Source organism: Lytechinus variegatus, chromosome 17 (genome assembly GCF_018143015.1).
Source record: "Lytechinus variegatus isolate NC3 chromosome 17, Lvar_3.0, whole genome shotgun sequence".
NCBI classification, from domain to species: Eukaryota; Metazoa; Echinodermata; class Echinoidea; order Temnopleuroida; family Toxopneustidae; genus Lytechinus; species Lytechinus variegatus.
This window is the reverse complement of record NC_054756.1, coordinates 10571586-10590932: the sequence shown is the minus strand read 5'-3', so window position 1 is coordinate 10590932 and position 19347 is coordinate 10571586. Positions and strand designations below refer to the sequence as shown.

General features: G+C 36.4%; 1 protein-coding gene across 1 annotated transcript; it reads left to right on the top strand.

Annotated features, from left to right (window-relative positions):
- The first annotated feature begins 12165 nt into the window (after positions 1 to 12165).
- Positions 12166 to 17998, top strand: LOC121431420 (glutathione gamma-glutamylcysteinyltransferase 1-like). The gene is made up of 2 exons (XM_041628986.1): positions 12166 to 12694; positions 16073 to 17998. Exons 1-2 carry the CDS (start codon positions 12669 to 12671, stop codon positions 16764 to 16766), a joined length of 720 nt encoding a protein of 239 aa, XP_041484920.1. The 5' UTR covers positions 12166 to 12668; the 3' UTR covers positions 16767 to 17998.
- Positions 17999 to 19347: the final 1349 nt, after the last annotated feature.

Here is a 19347-nt window from a genome sequence, read left to right as displayed (position 1 = left end):
ACGTTTTATCTGACAAGTCCCATTTTATCCGACAGTTACCATAGTAATAGTACCTCTCAGCCAATCAACGTCAGAGAAAGATGTCAGATCTGACAACTTGTCGGATGAAAATTTTGATGAAATACTCTCCAGTTCTGACATCTTTCCCTGATTTTGATTGACTGGGAGCCCCCCCCCCCCCACCCGGTGTAGGAAGGACCGCATGCGTGTTGCGAAGGGGATACTTTTTCGCGGGACAAGTCCGGCCCGCGAATTCCAAAAAAAAATGTAGCCGCCGAATGGAAAGGGGACGCGCCCAGGACGGCGCGCCCACAAACAGCTAGCTGCATGATGATACTGCCAGTACCAAACGGCAAGTCGATCGGGCCTGCCAGATCCCCAAATGGCTGGTTTAAATTTTACGATAGGAGAGCTGCCGCTTGGTTCCACATGGATTTGTCAAAATTTTCGAAGGTGGTATATTCAATTTGATATATGCCTCTAATGGTATAATGAAAGGTATACCATACACCAATGGTGTCTCAGTGGTATACAATGGTGTCTCAGTGGTATTCAATGGTGTCTCAGTAGTATGTGTCTCTATAATGGTATGACTGGTATGATGAATGGTATACCATATACCAAATTGTGTCTCAGTGGTATTCAATGGTGTCTCAGTAGTATGTGCCTCTATAACATGTATAATGGTATGATTAGTATGGTGAATGGTATACCATTACCCAATGGTGTCTCAGTGGTGTCAAATGGTGTCTGAGTAGTATGTGCCTCTAATGGTATGATTGCATGATATACCATATACCCAATGGTGTCTCAGTAGTATGTGCCTCTATAATGGTATGATTGGTATCAATGGTATACCATATACCCAATATGGTGTCTTAGTAGTATGTGCCTAGTGGTATATATAATCATGTTGGATAATTGTAAAGCCATAGTGGCTTAGTGGTGTTTGCCTAATGAATGCCATTAGTGTTAATGGTGAATGGTATGCCCAGTTGCATTACCCATTATCATAATTCCGATGATTTAAAGAAAATATATCAAAGATTAAAAGGTATTTAGAGTTAATTAAATATTTGAGCTGTGACTTTTATGCGAGCAGCTTCCCCAAATCAAGTGTAATCGCTCATGATTGTAAACATGGGGCCGATTGCACAAAAGGGTCTTTCCAAAGACCGTCTTTCGTGTCGCCCATCTTTTATGATACGCTATAGGCGGGGTGTTTCTGAAATTTATGATAAAAAATAAGATTCGTTTAGTTTGCTTTTAAATCGAATTTTATACAATTTCATGATATATCACATCATTTTATAAACAAATATTTTGTTTAATTTAACGGACGAATAAAATATGTTTGCAGATAATTATTTAAAATGCGTTTCACATGGCGCATCATAAAAGATGGGCGACACGAAAGACGGTCCTTGCAAAGACCCTTTCGTGCAATCGGCCCATGGTATCTTGCATTCTTTTAAATTGTCTTTTTCCTTATTAAGTAAAAGGTCTATATGTGTTTAAATATTATTGATCCAGTGGTTATAATACAACATTATAAATTTGTTATATTTTACAATTGTACATGTTACTTTCTAAATTTAAATCTGATGCAATGGGTGCAAAAACAAAATCAATCGGTCAATGAAATCTTTTTTGATAATAAGGGTTTTGATTTTTAATTAATAAGTTTTATTCTATTTTTATAATCATTTTGCTTGTTTATGGCCGCTTTTTATAAAAAAAAACTATATATTGAGTGTTCCAAGAAGATATTTGCAATCAATCCCAAAATTCGATCAGATGCAAATTTACAGGTGATGATAAACATTAAGTTTATCTAGAACATAACAATTTGGATTTTTTTATGGATCAGTTGCAAGTTTGCAATGAAAAGTATGACTCTCATGATTTTGGAGTCTGAAATTAATTTGCATTCGATTGCTTCGATTGCAAGTTTCTTGCAATGCCCCATATTTTGCTCAAAATGAATTCACTGTTGGTTGTCTTGGTCCCCCAACCTCTATCAAATTCCCATCCGCAAACCCTGATTTGGTCTGTCTGCAACGTCAAAAGCCCCCTCTGAACCCATTTGTACGCTATTATAGCTGCTTCCAATCATGAATTATTTCTCTCTTTTTTTTTTACAAATGATATTTTCAAAATTCTAATTCTATTTTTTAGGCCCTAATTATTCTTTCCCACTTGTGGACAGCGTTTATAAAGAGGAGAGATATTCTATAGGCCGGTCATTACTTGATTGAAATGATTTTATTGATTTATCCACATGGTCTTGCTCCCTCACCCCTATCAAAATTCCCTGCCGCCATCAGGGTATAGTACAATGTAACAGAAAAGAAATCTACTGAATGAAATCTCAATTTCTATCATTACAAAAGCAAATTAAAAGGGAAGATGAGGAGTGAGTAAAAAAATATATATTAAGGGGAAAAAACAAGAAAAGAAAAAAGGCAATGAAGAAAAGAAAGATTAACAGAAAAGAAAAAAGACAACGAAAATAAAAAAGAAAATAAGAGAATACAGGAAAAAAAAGTGAAGGGATCGAAAACTTTTTTCATAGATTCCAAGATCCAAGGAAAACAGTGACACGCCATCATGGTTTCCAACCCAGAACCAATCGAGAGGAAAAAGAAGACACCCCTGATTTGGTTTTAATTCACCCCCTCCCCCCCTCCCTTTCGCGTTGGCAAGCAGGGCCGCTTGGCTGCTTGTTAGCTAGCTCTATCGCACGCACGTACGCGCGCGCGCACGTCTAACCGCCAATTGCAATATTTGAAAAAGAAAACTCCATCTACCGGGACCGCCGTTTTGCTGTTGATAAGTCCGTCGATAATTCATCAAAAACTAAAGGAACACGGGTCAGATTCGGACAGCGACTTCAAAGTCATTTGTAGAAGGCTAAACAGTAAGTTCTATAACAATTTTCTTTGATTTATTTCTCAAATTGTCTCAAAATATTAGATGTCGGTGTACTGCCACGACCACTGCACTGCCATTGCCCCGTTGGCGCTGGCCGCTGCTCTACTGGCCGGGACGTGGCTATGACGATAGGGAGTGCTTATGCTTTGTGTTGGCTGAGTTTAGCTCGGCGAGCATGGAATAGATTAGTAATTCGCTCGTATTGCCTGATGTTTATTGTCAATGTTTTACAAAAACCATCTCTGAATACGTTGAATTCATGAATGAATGATTTGTTAATGCTAATGTCAAGACTGTCAAAGCGTTAATTGTGAAACACTGCACAACGTAATTCACTGAAATTGAAAACTTGCCGACAAATATTGTTTTGGAATTAGGCCTATAATTTGTTGTTGTTGATAGATGTTGGTAAATGAGATAAAATGGAGGTGAAACATGGTAGGGGTCCTAAAGTTTGAAAAATGATAAAGACTACGCAGCCCCTATAAAGTTACACTGTACACACCACTCATCGCACATAGGGTGAAATGTGCACTTTGTGTGTGGAACTGTGACTGGACAGAGTGACAAACGATTCCTATTCAATTTTTCTACAGAGGCTGCAATAATTATGCAGAGAAAAGTGGCGCTAATGCAGTTTTGCACCGGCCGATTACCAGCATACCTCATCACCAAAATTTGTTCCCAAATGTCATGACAGGTCTCTCAGTCACATTTCGATGTTAATACCACCTCTTTTCAAAATATCGGGAACGGCTGTATTTAGTCTTCGATCTCGACGCGTTGATCTAATCCGTAGAAATCACTTCGCGGATTGCTTGGATTCGCTGTAATGTTTATTGGGACTGAAGTTAGCAAACAAATCATGCTAACATGTGGCGAACAAACAGCCAGCATGCCGCATGCGAATCTTTTGGTCGCATAACTTCGGTCCATTTCAACATGACGGCAAATCCAAGCGATCCGCAATATTTTGAAAAGTGGTGGGCATATTGTGTATTGACCTCAAAATGTGTGTAGACAAGACAATTTCTGGTGGGGAGTTTTGCTCGAAGTTGGCTGGTGTGAAACTTGTGAAGCATTAATGCGGGTGGTTATTATTAGATCATTTCATGGGGCTAGGCATATCAATTTTTAAAGTAAATTTTATCCTTTTTTAAGTTTGTCCTGTGATCACATTTTATCTGTTTTTATTTATTTACTGATCAAAACTTGCCTAAAACAATGTCTGGAATTCATCCACTGGCATATGATTGTCCATGAACGGATCCATGATTTCTCAAAGGGGGTAGTGGGGCAGATTTTCCCAAGGAAATTTTATATAACAAGCAAACCAAAAAAGAGATCCTCACTCTTGTATGAGACAATATTTTCAATATAAATATTTGCTGTAACTTTCGAAGGGGGGGGGGGGAACACTTGTGTAAGAAAGCCACATTTTTATCTTGCTCTCAAGGTGGGGGCACAGGGGTCCATTGCAGAAAGAGTTGCGTTTAAACCCAGGTCAAAAAATCAATCGCAAGTCCCAAATGCGCGCTGTTGATTGGTTGAAAATCAAGTTGCGTATGATATTTAGAGTTGCGATTTATTGCAACTCAAAATATACAACGGACCCCAGGTCAAATGTGCCCACTTGGATCCGCTTCTGCGATTGTCAATACCAGGGAAATGGAATTTATGTCATCGATTACCCTCCTTTTGAAAATTGCTGCTCTGGAAATTTGATTTCAGATGACATAGCTATTACTAGTATAAAGCATGCACATTTGTAATACAGCCTTGTCTGAACTAAGCTGAACAATATCACATTTTATTATTGTATTCCTGAACTGTGGGCTGGTAATCAGAGATCCATGAAAAATATCTCTAAAATTAAAGTTCTAAGATCATCCTTTTTCTATTACTATATTAGTATTCTATTTTTGTTTGTATCTGCACATACATGCAGATTTTACAACACATTAAATTGATTTTATTTCATTTTCAAAGTTTGGACGACGGATACACTGGATGATAAGGTAGATGGTCCAGCCTTACATGGGAATGACACGACGGGTGTTGAACACAGAAAACGTGCCGTGTACAAGAAAAAAATGGAGTTTATGAAAGGTATGTGTGTAAGAATTTTCTTCAGTAGGAAAAATTGCAAAGCTTCATGAGATAAAACAGATTGTATTCCTGCAGTGGCATAGCTGAAAAAAAATCAGTATGTTGGCTGAGGGGTGGACACTTTGTCCTCAGGTATTCATTTGTTGTGGTATTTGTCATCATTGGGGCCTCCCATTAGATAATAGGTTATTTTCTTCCCATCTATGGTTAAAGATAAATTTATTAATCATATTTTCAAAATGTTTTGTTGATATTTGTTAGTTGGTACCGTTCAATTGAATGGTAGTGTATACTGCAAATTTCTCGATATTTAAAAAAATATAAGAACTTCTAAAGAAAGCTTAAACACACGACAAGCATTGATGTTTTGAACCCTTAGCTAATATACTGTCCTTTGCATTGTTTTCATCCAATATTTCTTATTACAGCTTCAAGGAATTAATCCTGCCGGGTACCCATTCACTTCACCTGGGTCTAGTGCAGCATAGTGTGGATAAATTTCGGGCTCAAGGAAAACACAACATGGCTAGGACTCAAATTCATGACCCTCTGTTTGTAAGGTGAGAGTCAGAACCACTAGACCACGACGTACCCAAGCTGGTGTCATATCCCCTCTTGTTCTTTTGTATTTTATTACAAGAAGTCATGCTTATTTACACTTTGTCCTCCGAGGACTATAAAAAAAGGAGTGAAAATTTATTTCAAAGACATGTCCACCCTAACAAAAAGTTGATTTGATTAAATAGAGAAAAATGAAACATAAAAATCGGATGAAAAATAAGAAAGGTATGACATTTTTAAGTTTCACTCAATTTCACTTAATAGTTATATGCACATCCTGGTCGGTATGCAAATGAGGGAACTGATAACATCACTCATTCACTTTTCTTTTGTTTTCTTAAATATGAAATATAATTTTCTCCCCATTGACCTATGAAATAAAGTTTTATTTCTCACTGAACATGTGGAGTTACCATTGCTTAACATTATTTGGTTCAGTCCAGTTGGTCCTTATTGTCAAATCTGTAAAAATTGAAATATTGTAGAAGTCAAACAATGAAAAACAAAACAAAAAGTGAGGGACATCATCGATTCTCTCATATGCATGTGGGTAAATTGTGCATATAACTATTTTGTGAAATATAAGCGAAATTTTGCATCCGATTTTGATGAAATATTTTGCATGATGCTTGCCTGATTTTTCTCTGTTGATTCAAAACAACCTTTTCTGTGGTGGACCTTTAATGTGAAGATATGCATTGCTGGAAATAATGATATGATACTTGGGACATATCATACACACATGTATGAAAATATGAAATAATTATGATTTCATTTCATACAATAAGCCTAGCAAATATTCCTGACGATCATGTGTACATTAGGTTAGTTTTTTACCAAAACATTGTTAAAATTTCAAATTCAATAACTTTGTTATTATTAGATGTTAACGAAATTTTCAGCATGATGTTTTTCTGATTCATTCTCTCCCTACCAAAATCTCCCCTTTTCTATGCTTTCTTTCTATGGTCCCCTTCATTCTCCTTATAACTATTTTATGTGTAAAATGTAACCGGTCGTCCAACCCATTTGATTGAAGGGCTAGAGGTACTCGAGACTGAAAGTTATGTGATATAATTCAAAGTGTACATCAGACAAACAAAAAGCACTGAAAATTTCATCAAAATTTGTTGAGGATTAACGAAGTTATGACGAATTAAAGTTGTTATTTTTTGGTAAAACTGTTCTCTTCAAGTCCTCATGAATATACAAAATCACAATTTATATATTTTTTGTATTATATGAATTCAAATTTTGTCCAAGCTAGGTTGTAAAAAATTACAATTGACTACTGATTCTGTGTAAGACAATAATCATATTATTTCTCACACATAGTTGAGTTATTCATCTGATTCAGCACAGCAAAAATAGAAAAGAAATAAGTGGGTATCTTGTATATATTATTTTCTATATATTTTGCAAAAAGAGGTCTCTATTTTTTCTGTTTTGTAGTGTTCCAAATTGAATAATTTTCTTTCCCTATTTTCATTATATTTTCTTTCTATGTGTGATATATTATTTATTTCTTAATGTATCTTTATTGTATTTATGATAAACTTTTGGCGTGTTTCTACAGTAAATCATTAAAAACAGTTTATCTTTTCCGGACTCGAATATTCTTATCGCTCTTAAACCAACCTGTTTCTACGGACCGAATAATCTGATTAACTTGCATTTCACTTCGCAAATAGGGCAGAAATCAGAAAATTCAACCTATAACATCAACATTGCATTTCGGTATGTCTCGTTAGGAAAATTTTCAAAATTCATGGTAGATCTCACTCATTGTAGCAGGTATACGTGTTTCGCGATCTGCTGGCGAGATTAAACAGGCCAGAATATATGTATACTGTGAGATCGCACTTCTGGGTTCAAGCACTTAAGCCAGACATGCATGCTATTTTGCCCTATGTTTTACAGAAAAGTTAAACGGATTAACATGGCAATAACCACCTCTCAAAGAAAAATGAGAAACTGTATTTTGTGCGATGCAATTTATCAATTAACCGCATCGCGTCTGTTTCTACAGGAAACTTATCCAGGATTCTGGATACTTAGGCGGGTAATACTTTTTAACAATTCTTTGTAGAAACACGCCATTGATATATCTTTTTAGATGAAAAGAAAAAAAGAGAACAATTTGGGGTACTATTTTGCCCCCTTTTGGGGATATTTCATTTCTTCTAGGTGTGGTACCCTTTATTCATTTGGCCATGTGAAGGCTATCGCACATTTTGAGTTTACAGTGTAATCTTCGAAATTTGGTGTTCATTACTTTGTTGTCCAAATTCTGTCTTACATGTAAATTTGTTTATAGGAAAATTAACATAATATCTATGTGGAGTGCAATCATTGATCTCTTGTAGTGTCGCGTAGTCACATGTATTCATAATATGGTGCTTTTATGCCATACCTGTCAATACTCTTTTGTACTTGAACTTATTAGTAAAAAATGTTTATTAATGTTGTTGAAAGCAATTACACACAACAGATTTAACATCAAGTATCAGGTTTGTATGCAGAACAGTGGTTTTGCCAAGTACGCAATCCATGTAAAAAGCAATAAGAGAGAACAGGTTTATTTTTGGAAATGTTAGTCTTCATTTGTTGTATTTTTCAAACTCGATCTGTCTTGATACATGTCTATTTTTTTCATAGCAAGATTGACAGAGATATCAACGAATAGCTAAGTCATATATATTAATAACTTATGTGCTTTAATCATAAAGTCTATACTTGTGAATACTCTGTGCCATTTATGCTGTACTTAAACTTCTTATAGTAAAAGCAATTTAATGACGTTCTTGAAATAACTGCTTTCATTTTTTTTCTTGTGTATACCGGGGTACTTATTCCATTATTAAGCTTTCCATTAGCCCCAGAGATATGCTGTTCACCATTGGTCTACCATTCACTGTACTTTATTGGCTTACTATACATTGCACATCTTTGTTCTACTGTCTACCATTGGTCTACCATTGAATGTACACTTGTCGTCTATAGTGTATGACAATGGTGTTATTTGAATGGTTGACTAATAGTATAGTGTATGGTATGACAGTATTGTATGGTAAATGGTAGGTCAATGGTGTACAGTGTATGGTAAGCCAATGGTGTATGGTAAGCCTACGGTGTACATTAGTTCAATGGTGTATGGTAGGCCAATGGTGTACTGTAAATGGTAGGTCAATGGTGTTCGGTGTATGGTAGAATGGTGTAAAGTGAATGGTCAATCAATGGTGAACGGTGTACGGCGAATGGTAGTTGAATGGTGAGCGCTGAATGGTACACGAATGGTGTACGTTGAATGGTGTACGGTGAATGATACGCGAATGGTGTACAGTGAATGGTACGCGAATGGTGTACGATGAATGGTACGCGGATGGTGAATGGTACATGAATGGTGTATGGTCAATGGTAGGCGAATGGTGTATGGTGTAAGGCAATTGGTAGGCCAATGGTGTCCAGTGAATGGTGGCTGAATGGTAAATGGTAGGCCAGTGAATGGTGGCTGAATGGTGAATGGTGGTCAATGGTAAACCTGTCTATAGTGGCCATATGGTAGATCAATGGTGAATGGTGTTTGATCAATGGTATATGAATGGTAAATGGTGCTCATGAATATGGTAATAGTAACGTCCCAATTATTTAAATTAGTTTGAATGGTATACCATTGAGGCTTGAATGGTATACCATTGGTGTATGGTGGGTGCTGTGCGAATGGTATTCCAATGGTATATCAATGGTGTATGATGAATGGTAGTCAATGGTATACCATTCAATTTTTTTATAAGGGATAAATGCTTCAAAATTATACGTAGCCCGCTACACTCTAAATCTCTTTGGTTAATATGTGTCCGAACGAATTGGTCAAAAGCAACCAAATTATTGGTACAAATCGAAATTTTGGTTGATATTGACGTACCAATTTTATCGGTCGGACACATATTAAACAACAGATTGGTCATTTTGACCTATCCTTTTTAAGAGTGTACTTTTTAATGTAATTTCAATAGGGCCTACTAGCATAGACAGATAGAACCCAACGGAAGAATTCTATAATTATGTTTAAAATGTCATGAAATGTTTCGAAAAACTCCTCCTAGTTAAGTTGTTAAAAGAATCACAGAGTCAAATGGACTCATATTTGCCCCGGATATTTGGCTATCGGTTAAAGAGAAGTGTAAAAGAATCTACCCCAGTTTTTCTCCACGAGATATATATTAGCATCGATCATGATCGTGAAAAAGTCATAGTATGCGATCACTTTGACTTCTCGACCATGCAGCGCATTCAATACGATCCCCACTGCCTTGTACATACTTATGTTGATAGATATGAATATAATTAAAAAGTCAAAAGGGGCCTAAGCTTTCGATCCTAGCAGAATCTTCGTCGGAGGCAAAATGACAAACATATAAAGTGGAACAACCAAGATATAGACCACAAACATCCAACAGCAACACTAGAAACAAGGAGACAAAAGGGGCATTAGTGAGAAGAGATGACCAATCAGGTAAACGAAGGGGAAGAAAGAAAAGGAGAAGGTAGACACAAAGGGAAGTAGGTGTGAGTAAGGCCAAAGAAAGACCTCAAGCCAAGAGGGATTAAGATATGGAGCAGGCAACATCAAACAGGATCTGGAACAAAACAGTGATAAGGGTATGAGGAAGAGATGAATAACAAGAGAATTAGTGAGAGGTGGGTCAAACAGGTAACAAAGAAAGGCATAAAAAACTGATGCAAAAGAGTGGGGGAAAAGGGAAAGAATGGGAAACAACTGAACAGGTGCAAAAGACATAAGTATGTATGACAGAGCAAAAATATCTTTAGATATGAATATAAACCATAAGGCCTACTTATTATTTCCTTAACTCGAGAATTCATTCTAAAGCAGGGAATTATTATACGTGAATTATGACGCAATTATTAATAGGTGCCCCCAATCAGCATAGCGTACCTAGGATTTTCCATCGGGGGGGGGGGGGCAAAATCGTCCGCAAAAATGACTAAAAAGGTCTTCAACCACAAATAAAGGATTTGGTGACAGAAAAAAATTGACAAGCATGTTATCTCCCCGTTCTTTTCTCAAGTTTGTACTCCAATAGTTACATAGGCACAAAGATATCTTTAGTGTAATCAAGTACGCCGACGATACCGTGATAACGGGGTATATACTTGTTCAATGATGCTCATGAATATTTTTCACAGACTAATGATTTTGTCAGTTGATGTGACGACCATTACCTGATAGTGAATACCAGTAAGACCAAAGAAATGATTGATTTTCGGAGAGGTGATACAATCGACGAACCGCTCCGCGGCATGGAGATAACATTGAGCATGTACACGAATACAAATTTCTAATTGGAACTGTCATTAGTGATAAATAAGCACTCTTGGAAGGAGAATTGTCAATTCAAGTTTTCAAATTAAAAGTTTTTCTTGCGAAACTAAAAACCTTTCATATCGACAAAACTATTTTGAAGCTGATCTATCAGTAGATCATAGCTGTGCAGCAGTATAGTTCTCTGGTCATCTTCATTCCTTTCCTTTTCATATGTGCTCATGCATACCATCCTCACATCTGTGTTTTTATTTCATTGATTGATTGAAGGATTTTATTGAAAATATCCATTCTCGCAGTCCAAAGACTGAATTGCAATGTACAATGTATGTACAAGATAAAATAAATAATACAATTAAACATTTGATTTGAGAAATAAATAGTAAATGAGATAGTTACGTGCATGCAAAATTGAAAGTAGTACTTTTTATAACAATAATCATTGAGAAATAAAAATGTATTCACTGGGATTAAGTTGTACTATTTCGGACTTGTCAATAATTTATATATGGCATTGGTTTAAGACTATTTCATTTTTTGTTGTTGTTGAACATTCTTCAGTCATCCTGGTCATGCTGGTCTTTTACCCATCCTTATCTTAGTTTTTTTTTCGTTGGTTTATCTTATGAATTGAGTTACTACATTTTAGTTAAAGGGTTCTTCTATTTCCTTTTATTTGATTGGTAAGCTTTAGGTTAATTTGAATATTGTTATGTTAGGCTTACTGTGGATACGATTTTGATGTGTATAAGTGGACGAATATAACATACAGATGCAGATACAGACAAGATCCATACACTCTCTTCGTTTACTCTATTCACCGTCTTCGACTCGGTTATGATCTTGATATCTTTGCTGATGTAATTTGAACTTATACTACTTTCTTTTCTTCGACAATTAAACCCACTGTACAGGAAGGCGTTTATTTTCAAACCCTACAGTAGAAAAAAAAAGATAACAGCAATTCTTAAAAAATAATGTAATGAAATGAAGCTGACAAGAATTATTTACATTGACTGATTATGAAATAAAGATACATGTGTATATTGTGGTGTACGGTCCTGAAAATGAATGTTTTGATGGTGAAACCAGGATTTTTAGTGAGCCTAGTAAAACCACATATGGCACAATGAAGAGAAGTGGATGACTGAGATATGACAATTAAAGAGATTGAGTTGGAATGGAACGACGAGAAAGAGAAAGAGTAGGGTGAAGTCCTCACCCTATAATGTAAAGGACTGTAAAATGTTTGGAGGCAGCGACATGAAGTATGGTTCTGACCCTCGTCTTATATAATTTAGGATATAGAAGATGCCATAGAGACACGTGATCATAATGAAATATTCTATTGAGTCTTTGAACCCTGTAAAAGACGCTCAGAATAAAAGGCAATTTAATTCATTGAATCGCTTGGACTTTGTACTCGGTATGTTCTTGTATACAGGTGATCACCCGTCGGTTGTTGATACAGCATTATAAACTCGACTTTTATCGTACCCTCTCTCTCTTCAGCTTGCAACTCAGCTCTGTTTTACCATCAAACGTGAAGCTTTCAATAATGTCATACGTCATGATTTTTAACTGATGCTAGAAATGCACAACATACGTTTAACATATACCAGTAATTAAATGTAGATAGACTTCGAGGAGATATATCTTTCATTCTACACTACTATACAAACTTGCTTCTTATATGTGATCATCAACGAGGATCAGTATGGGAAACGCTTTGACATATATCAGGTGAGCATTTAGTAATAAGCTGGAAAGAAAATGACAACATCTAATCATTTTAGATCATATATAATATTTGTAGATCTTCAATTACTAGTAATATATCTTTGTGTTCATAAGTATTTCATAATAGTCAGTGGTGTTGTTGCTTACGCAGAAACGGATGTATGTTCATCATCCAGATCGGAATTCATATTTTGTTAAAGAATAGCTGTTTATGCAATTCGTAATCTTATTATCAATCCATAATGTCCATGACATCATAAAAGTGAAGCTATTCTCAGCCCCTCCCCACCTCGGTCGTTAGTCCTGAAGATGTATGGTTAATGGCGTGTAGTCAGACCTGTCTTGGAAAAACAGCAACGCGACCCCTCGCCGCGTCCCAATCGATGGGGGGGGGGGTCGAATCCTTCTAGTATCTTACCCCAGGCGATGAAAGAAACCATTTCCAGATTTTTGTCATACATTTGGTGTGTCCATTATGTTGCTTATCAACCTTAGTTCTATATAAACCCCTCAAAAAAAGTTTTGCAACTCAGTTTTGGGGGATGATATCTCTTTGGTTAATGAAGTATAAAAGATGAAACTGGTTTCATTGGAAAGCTGAATTATTCCTCTTTACAATGACATGCCATTTGCTGTGATTATGTAATCATGGAATATGCAGTCACCATGAACATTGAGAAAAGTCAGAAGTGAAATGTTGCAAAGTGCATTGATTTCTAACAAGAGTCTCCATTTCTATAGAATTTCCACCATGCTGGCCGGCCGGCGACAGTGAACATGGTGAATGCACTCGGTCCATCCTCAAAACAATTGGAAAATCGCTATTGGAAACGATGCATTTCGCAACATTTCATTTCTAACATTGCTGCGTATTATCATGTCTGTGTATTCCATGATAACACTAGCATTACAAATGACACATGATTGTAAAGGAGAATAATCATGCTTTCTAGAGATATCACTTTTACACATGATGATGGCACATTAAGAAATTTATTGGCACTCAAACTTGCAGTTTGAGTTGCAGAACTCAAACATGAAGTGGCAACGAATTTTGCAACATTTCATTTTTTACATTGCTGCATGTTTATCATGTCTGTGTATTTCATGATAACACTAGCATTACAAATGACACATGATTGTAAAGAGGAATAATCATGCTTTCCATTGATACCACTTTAACATATGATGATGGCACAGTAAGAAATTCATTAGCACTCAAACTTGAGTTGCGGAACTTTTTTTGAGGGGTTTATATAGTCAAAATGATCATTGATCTTAATATGATCCTAAGGTGGCGAACATAACATAAAAGTCCATGTATGGGTATCATACAGGTGTCATCATCGTAGGCCTATATACCCTGATAGCAATTTATAGGAAGCTCATTGTGTGGTTCAGTCAGTGGCGTTTGCATCGATATACGTTGCATGCATGGCTGCTCAGTTAGAATATAGTTGTTCTGCTGTATAGATCTGAATGAAGGTAATGATGGCAGCATGATTAACATCTGATCATAATGTTTACCATGGAGGTAAATCACTTTCTGTTCTCATGCATTATGGTCACATCCTCGAGGGATATTTCGTAAAAAAATTGGCTTACAATGATACAGTGAAAAATAATTGAATAGTTCGTTGAGAGCGCGAATGCAATAGATTATTAACAATGAAATAGAAAACATATTAAGTAAATCGAGGATGCTGCATGATTTTTTTCATGAAGTGAATATGTTAGTGACCAGTCTAATTCTACAAAACCACTTTTTTATAGCGCACTATAATAATTGGTGATTTAAGAAAGCCATTATCATGGTCATCGGTCGAACATGTAATCTAACCTTTAAGAGACAGAAAGAATGTCATCGTAGTAGTATTAATGATGTATATGCAATCCATAAATGCGAAATATGCTAAATGTCTCGAACAAGTGTTATTATTGGGTCTGTGGGCTCGTGATAATACAACCTTTGTCATGTTTGTAATATTGATACGACTCTTTTTAAAGAATCATTGTTTTATTTTTGTACTTATGGAAATAATTTTGTTGACGCAATAAAAAAAATGAAACCAAAAAGTATATCTATATTTTGAAAATGTGTCATAATATATGCAAAATCATACTCTTACGAACACCTATGAAAAAACCCTTTTCGGAATGAGTGTCACAATAAAACTAATGCTTGAAATAATGATAGTACCAGGGAGAGCCTTAGGCCTATACAGAGCGTATCAAAAAATTTTACACTTTGAAAAAGCACTGGGAATAAAAAATATACAACATGTGGGTAATTTTTCACATATAATCTCGGGTTTGGGTCTCATCTTTCCAATGAAAGTAAAAGTTTTGACAGAATGTTACACTTGAGTGAGCACTGTCCATTTTTGTAAAGCTCGCAGAAATCTGTGTGCGCAGAAATGCTCGTTTGTACGCTGTGTCAAGGAGAAAGGGCGAAATCAAACTTGCCCTGCGAAACATTTCTCACACATTTCCCTTGCACTTTTAGTCAATTGAAGTGAAACGGATACATTCAAGCATTTTCTAACAATTTTGCCACCCAAATTGAAATTTCAACACTTAGTAAACACAACCTTTACCCTTTTTGTTCCAGCTGGATCTGAGAACAAAAGTTTATACCAGACATCTCTAGCATTTTTTTTTACTAAGTTTTTATCATTTAAAGTGGGTTTACATTTCATTTTTCATTTAATACTTGTTTCTCCACACTTTTCCCCAGCTTGACAATGATTAACAAAATGAAAATCAAGCCTAAGCCATATTATGCAAATCACAGCTCAGTGTAAAGCAAACATCGTCACAATGGCCTCGGTGTATATGGGGGAGTGGGGTGGGGCGCAATGAACTCCTCGAAGTGGTTTGGGCAAGGAAACAGTTTAAAAAGGGTAAAAGATATCTTCAAATCAATTTTACTAGCTAAATTCCACGTGTTATTCATGATTAAGGTCTACTTTTATTCGCATAACTATTTCAAAGTTCTGTGCAAATCATTTTCACTAACTTTTAAAAAGTAAGTGGTGCTCACTCAAGCGGAAATATTTTTCGACAGTTGTATCGTCATTTGCTTAAATGGATCTGTACCAATGTTAAAATGCGGAAAAATCTTTAGGATATTACAAATGTATAATTTTACAGGATTTTTTCTAAGTGTAAACTTTTTTTTGATGCGCACTGTATAATAGTTTATCAGACTTGCCGGCAGAGCATAGTATCTAATCTCTGCTGTATATCTTTACAAGGAAGGCCTCCATGGAAATTCGGATAATGTACAGAATGGCTACTTGAGACAATCGAGAGCACGGTGCTGATAATTTATGAAAGTACCTTTGTGAATTTTGACAAATTATTCATCTTTCCAAACAGAGACTGGTGGAGCCCAGGTAAAGTTCCTCTAAAATCTCCTGAGGGAGAAGGTTTGCTAGAAGACGCCGCATTCCGGCAGACACTCCTCATCAGGATCTTCAGCTTTCAGGAGAAAATGGGCTATTGCGGCATCCAATCCGCCGCCCTCCTCATGAGCGCGAGATGCTTCGGGATAAAGTTTCCAAATCCAGCCAACCATTCCACCTGTGACGTCACAGAAGTTCCCTACAGAGATACGAACATGTTTTCATTCAAACAGACGACAAATATCGTAAACTGCGAAGAAGTTCTAAAAAGAGGCGCCACGCTTTACGAAATCCAGTGCTTGTTGCAGGCGCATGGCGTTCCAACGACTAAGTTCTATGCCAAGGATATCGATGTCGATACATTCCGATCAAGGGCAATCCAGGCACTGTCGCACAGCGATTCTTTGCAAGGAGTGATGGTCAACTACTTATACCCTCAGATTTTCACGACCGATTCGGGACCTTTTCAGGTTGGACATTTCAGCCCGCTGGCCGCTTACCACCGAGACACTGACCGCTTTCTTTTGTTGGATGTGTGGTATGAAGGACAGAGCGAGTGGATTAAAACCAGCGAGTTATTTAACCTTATGAACACCGTCGATCCAGACGGTAAGGTCACACGAGGGTTTTTGATATCTGGTTTGGATGAAAATGAGAATGAAAATTAGGCATATCCTGAGGAAAGACATTTTACTCATCCAAAAAATATCTATAGTCTTACCCATACTCAACTGTATACTTGGCAAGGGGTCATGGTTATTAAAAGAGAAAAGGAGACACAGAACAGACGAAAGCGAACATGAGGGCTAAATAAAGAATGAAGTGGAGGGAAAATGATAACACTTGTAAGGAAAATATTTCAGAACTCCTTTTGGGGGCATTATTATCACACCAAGATGTTTACAGTATCACATTCTGCATATTTATAGGTGTTTCCGCAGACTATATTCGAATATTTCTTTTGCCCATTTGGACTATGTCAAATGATATAACTTATATATTTACACAAATTTTCGTTATGTGCAAATACTGAAACCAGCGTCAAAATGGTCAAATGACATTGACTTGTTTTTGTGACAAATTTGGGATAGATGATCTGCAGAGGAAGGTGTAGGCCTAAGTGATGATGATAATTCATCAGAGCTGAGTTAGAGGTTGTATTTTCTGTAATAATGTATGAATTTTTTTAAAAGGAATTAATGCATATTTTGCGGAGAATGCATTTCTCAATTAGTATTTAGCAATTTCAATCAGAGCAAATGAGAAAGCGCACGAGCCATGCAGAACTGTCGCCGCATTTTTTTTCTTAGATATCAGAAACCGATATGAATGCTGCTTAATCAGGGCTTTTATTAAGTTCATAATGATACAATTTTTCATGGCAATTTTACCAGATTCACCATTCCATCCGTATTTCAGCTATTAGTTAGTTTGCTTGAAATTCATGGCATTGTATAGCGAACTTTATTCAGCAATGATTTTGTTTATATGGTCTTTGTTATGACGTATTTTGTGTAATCGTATTGTTATAAAGTGTGATATCCTCATTCCATGTATAATAGCCAAATGTCGAGTTTACAAATTTTTTTTATTAAAACAATGCAGACGGGGTGTGTAATACTTTCGTTGATATCATATTCATTCCATGGGCCGCTGTATACTATGCGTTTCCCTGTTCAGTTATTTTTTATTGAAAGAAATTCTTTTGCTTTGTATATTTTGTTATTCATATTTTGAAATTAAATACAAAATCATATATCAATCTGTCAATAGTATCAATGTAATTCATGTTTCACTTCATGGATATGTTACTCAAATGTTATCTTTCAAACTAGATCAAAGAGACACTAGTTTCTGTAACAAAAACGAATAATCTTAGTCAAATGGTTAGAAAAATGTAGTAATTTTGCTAAAAATCATCAGATTCCCAGTATAGGTTTCAATCTAGTCCATTAAAAAATCGAATCGATTACTCATTTTCTGAGTGTGGCTATATAAATTTCAATTATCTTCTCCATTTTACCCCGCTCCGTGCGTTAATAGTCCATATTGGTCGAATACTGTTTATATCAAACACTATAAATTACCAAATTGACTAAACGATGCAGGTAAATGATGAAAGCAAAATGGGAATGAAATAAGCATAAAGGCGAAAATGAAATACAAATTAATTGTAAAGTAAGTTATGACATTTTGAAAAAATAATTAAGGTTCATGAACAGTGATATTCACTATGGCGGCAGTGTGCAAAATAATGAAGATGCTAGTGACACAATGACAGCACCAGTATACACTGCAAAACTCCGGTGTTGATATAAAACCAGCCCGGAATTTATATATTTCCACACCAGAGAAGTGTTAAAAAACACCAGTTTCGTTTTGGTCTAACACCAGGTAGGTGTTAATACAACACCAATTAGCACGATTAGTATTAAAACAGCATCGGTTTGATTCCAAAGTGGTGTTGTTTCAATGCTTCTCTGGTATGGACATATATAGATTCCGGGCTGGTGTTAAATCAACACCGGAGTTTTTTCAGTGTGTCGGCACACCTACACCCACCAACACTCTCATCCACTGAATTACTTACGAATTACTCACGGGATTACTCAATCACCCCACACTCACCCACCGAAATACTCAATTACCAACAAACTCACTCAATCACACCAAAACTAAAATACTAAATCATCCACAAACTCACCCACAACACGCACACACTAACCTACTCAAGCACCCTTGCACTACCGCACTGAATTACTCAATCACCCCTACACTTCTACGAAATTATCCAATCACCCACACACTCACCGACTCATTTACCCCAACTGAAACACTCAATCACCAACAAACTCCCCCACTCAATCAACGATAGGCTCACCCAGTCACTAAATTACTCAATCACCCGCGCACTACCGCATTGAATTGTTCAATCACGCCCAGACTCCTACTGAATTACCCAATCTTCCACACACTCACCAACTCAATTACCCTACACTCCCGCACTGAAATACTCAATTACCAATACACTTCTACGGAATTACCCAATCATCCACACACTCACCCACACTCCCGCACTGAATTACTCAATCACCCCTACACTTTTACGAAATTACCCAATCACCCACACACTCACCCACACTTCCGCACTGAATTACTCAATATAACCCCTACACTTCTACGGAATTATCCAATCACCAACAAACTCACTCACTCAATCAGCCATATATGCTCACCCAGTCACTGATC

Coding starts and splice junctions, on each gene's coding strand:
- LOC121431420 (XM_041628986.1), top strand. CDS start 12,669: ATGGGAAACGCTTTGACATATATCAG. Junction 12,695..16,072: donor AACGCTTTGACATATATCAG/GTGAGCATTTAG, acceptor CTTTCCAAACAG/AGACTGGTGGAGCCCAGGTA.